Consider the following 14263-nt stretch of genomic DNA (forward strand, 5'->3'; position numbering starts at 1 on the left):
TCTCAGTCCTGGTGCTACTGGATCTAAGCGCAGCCTTTGATACAGTAGACCACGCTATTCTTTTAAACAGACTGAAACACATGGTGGGCCTCTCTGGTGCTGTACACAACTGGTTCACTTCATATCTCTCTGACAGAACTTTTATGGTGAGTATGGATACATGCTCCTCTAAGATCCATAGAATGACATGTGGTGTGCCTCAAGGGTCGGTTCTAGGCCCTGTACTTTTTAATTTGTATATGCTGCCTCTCGGCAGTGTCATCAGGAGGCATGGAGTGAACTTCCACAGTTACGCTGATGACACGCAGCTGTACATCTCCGTGTCTCCTGATGACACCAGACCAATGGATGCCCTTTTTAACTGTATCTTGGATATAAGATCTTGGATGGCAGAAAACTTTTTACAGCTTAACCAGGACAAAACTGAAGTTTTAATTGTCGGTCCTGAGGCTCAGAGAGAGAAACTCTTGTCTAAATTAGAGGCATTTTCACTATGTCCTTCGCTACAAGTGAAAAACCTGGGTGTTATTTTTGACTCTGAGCTTGGTTTTATCCCACATGTTAAACATGTAACCAAAATTGGATTTTATCATCTAAAAAATATAGCCAGAGTCCGCCCTATTCTCTCTCGGGCCAACACGGAGATGCTGATGCATGCTTTTATTACCAGTCGCATTGATTACTGTAATGCCCTGCTCTCTGGTCTTCCTAAGAAGAATATTTCAACTTTACAACTCTTGCAAAACTCGGCAGCTCGTGTGCTGACGAAGACCAGAGGGCGGGCCCACATTACACCGGTTTTAGAATCGCTGCACTGGCTCCCCGTGTGTTTCAGGATCGATTTTAAAGTTCTTTTATTGGTTTTTAAATGTCTTAATGGTCTTGGGCCTTCTTATCTCTCAGATCTGCTTTTACCATACGAACCCTCGCGGACCCTGAGGTCCTCTGGTGCTGGCCTTTTGATTGTCCCTAAAGTCAGGACACATACTCACGGAGAGGCAGCTTTTCAGTGGTATGGTCCTCGTCTGTGGAACAGCCTGCCGGAGGAGCTCAGGGCCGCAGAGAACGTACATGTTTTTAAGAACAGGCTCAAGACCCACCTTTTTAATTTAGCTTTTACTTAGCGTTTATTTATTTTTTATGCTTATTTATTCTATCCTGTTATTCTATTATTAATTTAGGATTTACCTAATATTTATTGATTTTATTCTTATTCATTTTTTAATCTTCTTACTCTATTTATATTTATATTTATATTGTATCCTGTTCTTATTTATTTTATCATTTTACCCTGTATATATCGTATTGCGTCATATCTCCAGTGTTTCCTCGGAGGGCGCTCTCTGCACCGGGGCTGTTATTGACCGTGGCTGCTGGGTCTCTGGGGTCCTCTCAGCCTGGTTGGGGGGCTCCTTGGCCTCCCTCCTGCTGTGTGCCCAGCCCGGAGGCTGCGGTCTGTGACCGGCTCCCTGTTATAATGTTTCCTCACTTGGCTCATGCGAGCCCAGCCCAATTTTTACTCTTTAAGTGTGCGCGTGTGTGTATGTGTGTGTGGGTGGGGGTGGGGGGATATATGTGTATTGAGAGTGTGGGGAGTGAGTTGGAGGGTGGGGTGGGCTGCTTTTAACTATGTAAAGCACTTTGTGCTACATTTTTTCTGTATGAAAAGTGCTTTATAAATAAAGATTGATTGATTGATTGATTGATAAATTTAAGCCTCCTTTGAGATCCTCCATCTTCTGAGGGAAATGACTGGGTCTTTAGCGATTTAAGTCAGCACTTTGGTTGCAGTTTGGTGCCGAGTTTATTGCAGCTTTTACTGCTGCTTTTTCTAGAAACCTGTTTGATGGGTGTAGTAAGAGTGCACCACAGTAGTAAAGCTGAGGGTTTTAAACCCACGACAAACCGGCCAAAATAAAGAGTGATAACATAAGATCTATGTAGCCTTGTCATTTGAAATCACCTATTTCTTTTTAGAAACAAAATCGATTATTTATGTTACTAATCCATTTAATCAACCAGTTATGGAGTTCAGAGTCACGGGGGACTCTGAACCCGTGACTGTTCAGCGTTATAGAGTCAGGGCAGGGTACGTCCTGGACAGGTTGCCAGTCTATCACATGGCTGATAAAGCAAGACTGACAAACATTCATTACTTATTAACATCTTCAGCCAATTTAGAATTTAATTAACCTACCAAACATGTTTTATTTAAATATTTAAAATATTAATTAGCACAACACTGAAGCCAGAGCTGCATTAATCATGGAAAACTGGGCACCTGACTGAAGGCAGAACAACTGTGACATTAAAAATTCATTAATAAAAGTAATAATTATGAAAATTTACCATTTTTTGCTTTTAGCTAGTTTTACTTTTAGTTCTGTGTATATTTTCTATGTTTAATCTTTTTGATTTTTATGAAACTACAGACGCACATTTAGACAAACTATGACTGACTGCATGAAGGAAGTTGAGCAAGTTGCAAAGTGGCGTGCAGATGCACAAATAGCATGCCATTTATAAAATCGGCCAGTTGCTTGGTGATCTGATGTGGGCTGGCATTACAGTGATGTACCAGAATGACAAAGGATGACTTTGCAAACCTGGCTTACATACCATTGTGCTCAAAGTCCTACAAAGGTCTGCTGTATGTATATCAGAGGTTAGAAGGTGAAAAAGTCTGCTAAGAGCTAAACCTGACACTGAACAACACTTGTTGCTGCAGGACAAATCAGTAGTGGCTGCTTTCAGTGATGTAGAGAAGAATCAACCAGTAATGTGGTTCTGAGGTGATGTTACCGAGCGCCACACCAACACTTCAAAGTGTCTTAGTAGCAATGTAGCTGGCTATGCTGGGCCGTTCTCCACATTACTTACTCAGTATGAGAATAGCATAGCTTTTAATCTATGTGAAAGTGATAGCTGCAACATATAATATGTATGTGGGTGAGGAAGGTTGTACTGTATGCACGTAGGCACAGACAGTATAAGCAGCCATGAAGCCCTGCAAGTTAAGTTAACAGACAGATATTCTAGATAGATGCAATTACACACTCAAGCCTGTTCACACAAATCCACACAAAGGCAAGCGCACTCACACAAACACCCAGTCTGCACTGATAATGAGCTTTGGTAGTGTACTGATGCGTGTGTGCTGTTGGCACTGCTCTGATACCACGTCAAATACAAGTTAATGAGAGAGTTGTTGTGTCCGTGTGTGTGTGTGTGTGTGTGTGTGTGTGTGTGTGTGTGTGGTATATTCGAGTGCTGTTGCATGTATGTGTGTGATTTTTTTTTTTTTTTTTTTTTTTTTTAAATGTGTGTGTGTATGTAAGCATCAATGCGGACGATGCTGTTGAAATGACACACTCGGGGGACAGGCCTGTCAAGAAAACTCACTCTACTCTCCTCACTGATCTCTCTCCTGTACAAACACACACACAGACGCACAAACATGCAGAACAATCACCATTAAACACTGACTCAAAACCTTTCCAGTTTCAGCCAGTGAGAATCTGGCAGATCTGAAGTGCATTTACCCCGGCTTGAAAGACGAAAAAAATTAAAGTGGAGAGAAAAAATGTTGAAGGTGTTAAAAGCTGAAAGCTCCTCACCTCCCAGTGAGATCTATATTTTTAGGGGCTGGAGAATAACCAGCCTGAGACCTTTCAAATTATCAGTGTCTATAAATCGAACTTGGCTCCTTTATAAAATGTTCAAACATGTGGCTGAACAGTGTTTTTCTCAAGCTGCCAGCTGAATTAGAAGAGACCCAGCTTCCTTTTTCTTGTCTTCGTTTCTTGTGCTGGAGAGGGTACTTTCCTCTCTGTTTAATTTCCCCACTGTGTGTCTTTGTTTTGGCGGTAATGTGAAGACGCTTTCATCCTCTTTAGTTTTTACAGGAAATTAAGATACTAGAATTGCCGCGTTTCTTCTTTCCTCACACAAAAGGGCTAAAATTTACACACATGTTCAGAGAAACACATACACATAAATGTGTGCAGATCAGCACACATTTAAAAACCGCAGGGCTTTGTCAGCCTGATTTCTCTTTTTTTCTTTTTTGTTGTTATAAATATAGTTGACTCCAAAGCAGACAGGAAGTACCCTGGACAAATATGGAAATGTTCTACATGCTAATGTGACTTTTCCAAACAGGGAAGTAAATCAGAAAAACAAAACAAAGAACAGCGATGTGTATTTGAATTCACTGACCTCCACCCATGCACATATTTGTTAACGGACTTGATGTCTTTGTAAAAGAAGACGAAAACTCTAAATGGCTCAAAAGTCCAAGAGGAAGCTAAGGCAATAAATGTGTTTCAATTGCTATGTTTGTCAGTTTTAAATCACAATTATTATTACATTACACTTTTAACATCACCAGAAAATCTTATAAAGACACGAATGACTAATATTCACAGTTGCAACAATGCAAATCTTACAAATATCTGCATCTAAATTGCTGAATTTGTTAGTCATCATGAAGATGTTGCAATCATAAAAGCAATAAAGTGGCAGATGGAAGCCTACATCTATGTGCGATGTAAGGTTCACATTCACATGATTAAGCTTTTCCAACGTTTTGCAGCGAAACACTCGGTGCCCTCGGGATTCGAAACTTCAGCAACAAGCTGTAAAACTTTATCGTCTCTTTCAGTGATGAGACGGGGAAACGTTTAGCACAATGGCGGTAAACACAGATGGGCCTTAATCAGGAAACACAACCCCACAATGACTAAGCAAGTTGTGCTTAGTCATTGTGTTGTTATTTTTTCCTTGACAATGCTTTAAAATCTCAGCTTGTTCTGCTGTTTGGGTCGTTGTGCAGAGGCCTGCAAATACACCATGATTTATAGACATCATTCCACCCAACCCTTTTTTTTCCCACTTTAGCGCTGAAGCATGGGTATAATAACAAAATACACATTCTCACTTTCTATAATACTATGCCTGCTACATTCTGTGCGTCCCTATTTTTGGCCTGAATTCACTATACTGTATACAGGAGCCATTTATTATGCTGCCACACCTACTTCCTGTATACACACAGGCGTTTCACTTACAGCATCCATCCTCAATACATATATTCAGTGTGCAGGTCATTAGAAGAAAAGAGAAAAATAAAGTTTCTTTTCTTGGAGGTAGAAAAGAAAAACAGGTAGCAAACTCATAACCAGCTGCTTAATTCACCAAATGCACAACAAAAATACAAGATGTTCACATGCTGATTACAAGGTCTACACTGCCAATCAGTAAATCAGCTCATGGTGGGCTTGCAATCAGCAAAAGTGGTAATCACTTCTAATCTGTTTAGAAATTTGCCTGAAGAGCTTAGACCCAGAGGACATGATTGTCACGATGTTATATATGTTTCTTTTTTTCCATTGCTGCTCTTTTTTTCCATTATATATTTTTTTCATGTACTGTGCCGAGTAACGCTGAATTCAACACAGTTAAATATGTTCTTTTGTATTCCCTGTTCACAGTTATCTCGTGCAAAGTGAACTCAGAGGTTTTGATGTATGTTCCAACGCTGGTTGCAGCGCATTAGTTTCTGTTCTATTTGAATTTTGGATTCTAGACTTCAAACTCCCAGTCTTTGGATGTTTGCTGACTTTTTGTTCTGTTTTCTGTCAAGATGATGCCACAATAACCTTCAGTAATGTTAAGTTCTGGGCTCTGGTGGTTAACTTCAACACTGAAACCACAGTTGTCATAATGAAGCTGCTTCTTTACTTTAAAGATGATCTCTTAGATATGACAAAAGTTATTTCCAGTTAAACCGACCGTCCCTTTTGATCAGGACTGTATTTTGTATGTTTTTGTATGATTGAAATACCAGCTAGAGATGTAAAAAGCAATTTCTAGTTTAGTACCTTTGCCTTATGTGATTGTATGATATATTGTTAGATATAATCAACACTGTTTAACAAAATACAAATACATTTCTACATTTTTTCCTAAATAAAAAAATGAAAGACACTAATATTAGCTGACACACAGTTATTAAGTAGTAATTAAGTAACCCAGCAAGCATTTTGTTGAAAAACTGGATGGTCATGGTTGGCTGAGCTCAACCACAGAGTTGCATTCTGCATCACAGAGCATTTCTGCGTTTGGTATGATATCTACGTATGCTGTAATTTTAATAGTACTCTCGTAATAATCATGAAAAAAAGTTAAGCCTTCAAATTATCCGTCATGGTTGTCATCACAGAACAGTCCCTAACCTTCATTTACGCACATGGTGAAAGCGTTTGTGTGTGTGTGTGACAGACTGGGACTCAAAGGCAGTGTATTTGAGTGTGTGACAGCTGCTGAATGATAAATCTGAGATCAAATCAGAGTGGGGGTTTGACTGTCCCCCTGCGCTCACTCTCGTTCTTCTTGTGTAAATATCAGAGGCTTTAAAAGTTTAACAGGCTCTCAGCGTAAACTCTGCAAGGTTACTGTAGATTTTTCCAATTCAGCTTCAGGTTCCAATCTGTTTTTATGATCAGAGCAGCACCGAGCTTTCATAAATGCACAGAATGAATGTGATAGTTGTTTGAAGTTTAGTCACAGTCACAGTGTTTGAACACCGATCCGTGTGTTTTCACCTGTTGTGAAAACACATTGACAGAATATTTTCAGTCTAATTAAAATTATATTGCTGCATTGATTGTTGAACAAAGCAAATGAATTGCTTCTGATTCTCTGCTGACAGTCTCTGTTTTGTGATGTAACATGCACACTTCAGACTCTCGACCTTGAAACTTCAGTAACGTATAACCCGACTGCCATTTGCAGATATAAGCTTGATTGTAGGTTGAGATGTTTGATTGTATCCTTCTGTTGCAGGCTCAGAAATCGCAGTCAAACTCGAGTGCCGATGGCGTCATCTGTGTGGTAAGTTCAATGTCGGTGAATGTTGTACTACAAATCTATTGTATAAAGTGAAGAATAAGCATAAGCTGAATGTCTAGCACATGAAGAGCAACTATGTGTTTTGAGTAAGGTTAGAGATGTATTTAAGTAAACCTTTTACGGTTAAAAAGGCATCTACAAAACAACAAAATGTAGACCTTCTGATAAGAGTTATACCAAAACCTTGACATTAAAGTAAAAGTTAATAACTAGAGTGGAAAGCATCCATCTAAAGTATGTTTCACAGCTCTGCAAGTATCTATCCACAGCACGCTGTCCCTGACAGGCAAAGTAACTAACATTGATAATCTCGTTATAATTTAATGATTCTGCTAGGGAAACGTGTTCCTGGTATACATGTGGGTGTTACTGTGACACATACCACCCAAATAAATAATATCACACTTGTTCACATGATCATAAGGTCTTCACCCAGCCCTGAGTCCAAATTAGTATCCCACAATATGTGTGAGGTATTCTCCTCCTCACTCATTTTAAAGTAACAGAAACAGAAGATGTGCTGCCAACATCCCCGCATCTACACCACAGCACACTAAGAAAACTCACCATAAAGGTCTTGTATCTATCTCCGAAGCGTCAGGGTTATTTTGGTGACACGAAGGGGGACCTGTGCTTTTTTAGACGGGAGGTTTTATTACGGTGGCCGTTTGGTTTATATTGATGTTACAGGTTAAAACTGCTATTAAAGATTTGCTTTGAGATACAGTATCGCACAAAGAGAACCTATAACTTGTTTCGGTGGTGAAAGCTCAAACTGTTATGCCCTTTCATTTGATACGACAATTTCATTCAAGACCACAAGGCAATCGACAAGTTATCATATCATCACCAATTCTAATCTGACCCAGCTGAAAGTCTCTGACCTCCATCTGACAGTGATTGCCACAGCAATCCTTCCTGCCTTCTTTGTAAACTCCTGTTCTTTGTAGTTCCTTTGAGGCTGAAATGGGATCGTTGCTTATCTGGTGGCTTTTAAAGTTCACTGTAAATGTCATTGTACAATAATAAGGCACTGTTATGCACTGGACTGACATTTAATAGAGGCAGGGCCAGGTCTTGGGGAGATGACCCAGCCGTTAGCTTGCAGCTTTATTAGCCAAAGACCGCTGGTGAAGTCCTGTATACACATACCAGCACGTGGTGCACATGCAAATTTAAGCACGCACACACACTTCTACTTTTTAACTTTCCACGGTGGCATTTTACTTATAAAAACAACCTTTCATGGTTTAGTGTGCCACACCAAATGAATGCTGAAGACATTTTAAACATTGTGAACATGAGTATGTAGGCATAATATTAACAAAATAAAATAAAAATAAGCAAAAGTTGAGGCATTTGCATTTCCTCCTAATTTCCTCTGCAATGCCAGCTGCATATTGTGAACATAATCTTTCTGGGACATCTCAGAACCACGCTGAGCTCATTTTCTCCAATCTCTGTCTACCTGTCTAACAGGACCCTCAGATAGATGGTCCAAGTACCTCCAACGCCATCCTGAGAAACTCGGCTGCCTCCAGATGGCCTGAGGGCCTGGCCTCCCTGCTGCCCCCGCTGTTCTGGCTGTGGTACTGCAGCCTGCCGGTGCTTTCCTGGCAAGGCAATTTGTAGCTGCGTCACTTCCCAGCAACAAACAGACTGACAAACACATTTGTATAAAAGAAGAAGACAAACAAGGAATTATATCCTTTCTTTTCAGTTAGACCTGTTGTACTTTTTTCTCTTGGATTCTGTCTTTTAATTCCTGCTTTGATTTGTTGTTGTTTTTTTTAATGAATTTTTGAAAAGCTTTGTTGTTTCTTTCTTTCTTCTCTTTTTTTTTTTTTTTTTAGCATTGCTGCTGTGTGCTAAAACAGTGATCTGCTATACATGTTAATTCAAATTTTGACTGTGTGCTCACGTTGGGTTAGTCAGAGAAAGAGGTGATTTAAAACAGCTTCGTACCCCGCTCACTTGGGCAGAGATGAGAAAATACTGGAGGACTACATTCCAATAAACCACAGCGTGTGACTCTTGCAACGCAATGTAAACGAACATCAATTTTCAGAGTTGTCTGATCAGTTTTCACCCATGTCTGTTTGTGTGTTGAGGCTATAGGTGGGATCTTTCGCTTAAAAGTCACAGTGAGTTCAGTAATGGCTACATATTATCACTTGGGCAGCCTTTTAGGTGTTACTCCATCTCCTCTGTGGTATGTGTCTGTTTTGATAATGCCGTGATCTGGTATTTTACATTTTTATGAGCTGAATTAAATGTCACTTGACGAAAAAAAGTCATTTTCTTTTTTTAGGACAAAATACATTAACTTAAAACGTCAGAGAAGTTTAGCGCCCAAACTGTTTCTATTGTAGCTCATACTGAACACAGATTGCCGCTGGCAGAAGCACACAGGCAAAGTCCCACAAACACTTGATGCACATTTTCACACAGTCAGACAGAAACACACAGCAACACACTAGGTCCGAGGCTTTCGGCTCCCTTTCTTCACTTTATAAAACGGCGTGTTGCTCAGCGATCACAGGTCGGGACGCTGCTGTGGACGGCTGAATCCACTCCACTCGTTAGTGATTGTGCATACTTGCAATTGTCCAAACCATGTTTAATGTTTCTTTTGGAGAAGGTAAGAGAGAAGCTGCTAAAGTTTTACCTGAATTTTCCTTTTTGCTTAGATGAACGCCACTGCATCGAGCCCACAAAAACCAGAGCTGACAAAAAGCAGGCTTGCTGCTGTAGAGTGTAATCAGCACTAACTCATGCATCCATCAGTACATCGTCTTCTGTCACTTCTGTGTTACAACTTATTGCCTCAATTGTAAAACTGTCAAAGCATGTTCAGAGAGGAAATGTTAAATTTAAGCTGACCATTTGCTAAACCCCATAAGCCGTAGTCACTGTTGCTAATTAATTCCAGTATGGTGAGTTTCAAATGACATAAAAGAGGCAGAATTTCCTCTTCATTTTAAGTAGCAAAGATCTGTCACAGATACTTTATAATCTCTAACTAACAAGCTTATTTACATAATTAACATTTACTGGTTAGAGAACGAGAACCTCAAATGAGGGTTTTTGTTGTACACTTGCAGGCTACACGCCAACTCTGCTTCCTAATATAAGCTGTGCTGTTTGCCTGAAATATGCTAGATGTTTGCTAGCCTTCACCTCAGCTAATTCAGGTCACTGAACTTGACCCCTCGGCCATATTCGTGGTGTTGTTACCTTTTGGAGCATTTCTAGTGTGATCACTTATTCAATAAGATTCCTGTGTGGTTAATTTGGCCAATAGTCTGTCCACTAAGTCCAGTTTTAATAACGGAAGTTCTCATCTTTTAGTTGTATATTACTTGAATATTATCAACAGGTATATGTGTCTGTGCAGTGTGACAGTTCAGTCTGTGGGTGCACCTTCCTAAGAAAACTTGTTAGTGTTAGCTAACAGCTTAGCACTTGACTCTGTGGTCCTAATCTGTCACTTCTAGTTCCAAAAACAAACAAATAAATAACAAGAAAGTATCCAAAGTTCAGTACAAGCTGCTTTAAAACAAGACGCACACACAATAGACAGCCTATTGTGGTTCCAGGGAAACCGTGAGCATGCATTTAGCAGATTTGGAAATGCAAATTATTTTGTTCTAATATGTCATCATTAGAAACTTGGAAAACTAGAAACAGTTTTGAGAATGAGAGCTAACTTTGGTAAATGTTCCGTGGATGATGCTCCTGAGGGCAAAGAGTCCTGATCTGACAGTGTTAGTTGTTAATAACCTAATAATTTTCAAATTTGAATTATAAAGAATATCAACTTAAGAGTTGATTTAGGTATTTGAAATGGAACGTTAGAGTCAAGAGATGATACCACCCTTCCTACTTTTCAAATATTGTTAAATTGCTCTTCGTGACGAACACCACTTTGCCATGTTGAACAGACTTCAAAGCTTGACACCTTAAGCACAGGCAGGAGTTTAGCAAATGGTTACTTTTGTCTTCTGATCTATATGGAAATCATTAATGGTTTTGTGCGTCTACTTTGGATGACTACTGGAAAAATTAAAAAAAGGGAAAAACACGGCATTGTGGCATCATTTTTCCAGCTTTTCCATTGGAGGCAAATAAAATCTTAGCTTTTAATTTTGACAGATTTCTCTGTGATCGGGATACTTACACACATCTCTGTGGCATGTTCAGCACTAGCCACTGACAAGATACTCATCACTCGCTGCTTAGGTTTATGTCGCTTCTCAAAACACAACTAATGTATAGTAGAACTTTAATGTTATTTACCGAGCATAAACATGGTATATGCACTGTATGTACTTGGCTGAAACTATGAATTGGACAAATAAATGTCTGATAATATTCTATTTCAGAGCATTGTGAGCTATTTTGACATTCAGATACAACATAGAGTACATTGAATAAGCCAGAATATTGTTTTTTTATAACAACTTAAATGTATATTTCTCTCAGTATGTACATGATTATGGAATATTATTGCATCTGAGGCAGAGGATATCATTATAACTCTCTTACTGTACCTTTAAAAACAGCTGTATTTCCTAAGCATACTGTTTTGTACCATAGCCCCATTTATGACGTTGCTAAAATGCAGTGTTGACAGGTTTTTCTTTGTTTGTTTGTTGTTTGGATAAAAATTACACTTATTTTTCTATCTTTTACTAATTTGTGCTCTTTTGATGAGTTGAAGTTAATGAGATGGACCTGCTAAAGATTTAAATGGTTCTTTTTTATGCTGAAGTTAAGGAAGACAGAAAACTCATTGCATGGTGTTAGAAATCAATATTTAAGGACAAATATATTCCGGACCATGCTTTGGAAGGATTTTTTCATGGTGTGTTTGAAGATGGTTGGGGACGTGGGATGATTCCCACAAACTGAATGTCTGTTTGGATGGAAAGTTAAAGAGAAATCTTATTAGTTGTTGTTTTACAAAAAGCCCTGCCTGGGACTGATTGCATTTCTAAGAACTGTGTCTTAGAGTATGTGTGATCATTTTATATTTGAATCCCAGAGCCGTGTCTTCGTGGTCTTTGGAATATGAGAGTGACTCAGTGTTTTCTGATCACAGAAGGCCTCAAAACTGGGGACACTTCCTCACAATGAAAGGATCCCCACTTTTGGACCAAACAAACAGTAGAGATGGTAAAAATATTTGCTGTCCTTCACAGTCCCATTTGTTCTTTTGAAATACCAGAAATACCAGCTTCTTTTGATTTTGAGTTTGCAGACTCCCTTAGCTATGTGGCATCATCAACTTCTTAGCTTGTGAAAATGTAAAATCTGTTGTACAAAAAGTTATAATTAAAAACTGTTAAATCACCCAGACTGCTTGTATGTGATGTTATTTCCCTGTGGAAACATGAAAGGTAGGCACCGGGCCCGTGGGAAAGGCAGGTGAGGCGGGCAGGATTAAAGAAACATTGAGGCCGTGTGAGGTGATCCAGAGAGGCCGATAAGATCATGTGTGTTAATGCAGCTGACCCTGGGTTACCAAGCCAGAGGAAACCCAAAGATAAAGTAAGAGTCATCTGAGGTTTCGCACAATTTTTTAGCTTTGACCAACTGGTGTGAGGAGGAGGGGTCACAGCAGACCGAGTGAGCACACAGCAATACTATATTATCCGAGGCACCGTGCTGAGAAACAGAACCACGGGGAACAAAAGGGTACACGCATACCAGAGACCTTTGTGGCAGGTGCTGGACTTTAAGAAAAACTTTCAAAGAAAGAAGGCAAGATCCATACTCCTGTAGATATTTTTTTTGTACAGATAATGTGCAGCATTTTGATCAATTACATCTTATTTATGTATATATAAGCTCTAAGCACAAGATCAATAGAGGCTGGGGTCTACGACACCAGAGCCTCCATTCAACGGCTTTGGGGGCCATTATTTATTTTAAATAATTTAATGACCAGAAGTATGGTTCACATGCCGAGACTTGGACTTTTTGGCTTTTTTTTTTTTTTTTTTTGGCGTTTTTAAGCAAGGAAATATTCATGTCAACTGCACTTAATAATCCTTAAGGAGTCATTAATATGTGGGTTGGACTCAAGCACCTGGCTCGAGTGGTCTTATTGCTGATTTTCTGGAAACACTTGAGTGTAACGTTAACTGCATAAAGAAATTACCTTGCACTGTTAAAATTTCCCTACCAAGAAAACACTTTAGCCACTTTAGAAAAAGCACAAAAAAACTGACCTTCTGCACTGTGAGGCCAAACTTCCTCCAGCATTTCACTTTTTGTCTGTCCCTCCTCATTTCCACCTCCTTTCTGAATCGGTTTTCACGAAAGGTTTCCAAATACTTAGTGCTTTGGAGCACTTCTGTAGCAGAGATTCAGAAAGTGGGCTGAAAAACTCCTTTGAACAGGTAAATACTGGCCCTCGAGCTCCCAGTTATGGCTAAATGTGTCATAAAAGTGGAGTTGATAGTTGGCATTGGGCACATCTGCAGATGCATTTTAAGCAATATGAATAAAACATTATTGTATAATAGAAAAGCACGATGGGGGAAATTGTTGTGTGCATCGTCATCAAATGTCATCAAATTAGTCTGACATTTGAGTTTACTTTCTCTTCCATTAAGTGAACTGCACATCCTCACCCATTAATACCAAGCACTGTGTTAAGCGTTTGCAGTTGGAAACCCATTAGCCAAGAATTTGTTAATTTGGGGAAGTGAACATAAATGCCACATCACTTAATGCAACAAGCTGCAAAAAATATCTGACTCACAGTATTTTTAATGCCTAAAATAAGGTGATCCGTGGAAAGTAACCAGCTACAGCTTGAGATGGACTGGTGTTTCCAAGTGTTTTGTTGCTGCTTATTCTTTAAAGACATCGTTCTCTACCACTGTGTTCAAGTCACTCTTTATGTGCAGCCATTAACTATACAACAAATTTCATACACGCAGAAAGAAAATGTAATGGTTTCAGTAATTTATTTATTTACTATTGCCAAGGAGACCAGTTCACAACCGTTGGTCACAACAGGAACATAAAGAAAGTTATAAGTGAAGTGTGCCCTCCTTTGCTGACTCTCATTTCTGGTCTGAAGTTTGTGTTCAGCATTTGTAAAGTGAACAAAAGAATACATTTCCATATCCAGTTTCAACACAGATGTCATTTATTTATTCCTTTACTGTATCAAAGTTGCAGACATCCACATACAAAACAAAACTGTGCCTGCTCAGTTAATGGAAACTCTTACTACTATTGATATTTATTCAAATGTATTTATTTAACTAGCAGTTTACCCAACTTTTTGTTATACAGTCTACTGAACTCCACTTCGGCTATCTAGAGCTGCTGC

The 14263-nt window shown here is 39.2% G+C and overlaps 1 protein-coding gene across 2 annotated transcripts in view; it reads left to right on the top strand.

Moving 5' to 3' along the window:
* gfra1a (gdnf family receptor alpha 1a) overlaps positions 1-12273 on the top strand; it is a 105653-nt gene extending 93380 nt beyond the window's left edge. For both annotated transcript variants that reach the window (XM_004553539.4, XM_004553540.4), the window contains 2 exons: positions 6847-6894; positions 8392-12273. In XM_004553539.4, coding sequence (XP_004553596.1) covers positions 6847-6894; positions 8392-8544 — 201 coding nt within the window. In that variant the 3' untranslated portion in view covers positions 8545-12273. The remainder of the gene's footprint in view (positions 1-6846; positions 6895-8391) is intronic.
* The last annotated feature ends 1990 nt before the right edge of the window (positions 12274-14263 follow it).

The sequence above is a fragment of the Maylandia zebra genome, linkage group LG13 (assembly GCF_041146795.1).
Source record: "Maylandia zebra isolate NMK-2024a linkage group LG13, Mzebra_GT3a, whole genome shotgun sequence".
In the NCBI taxonomy this organism is placed as follows: domain Eukaryota; kingdom Metazoa; phylum Chordata; class Actinopteri; order Cichliformes; family Cichlidae; genus Maylandia; species Maylandia zebra.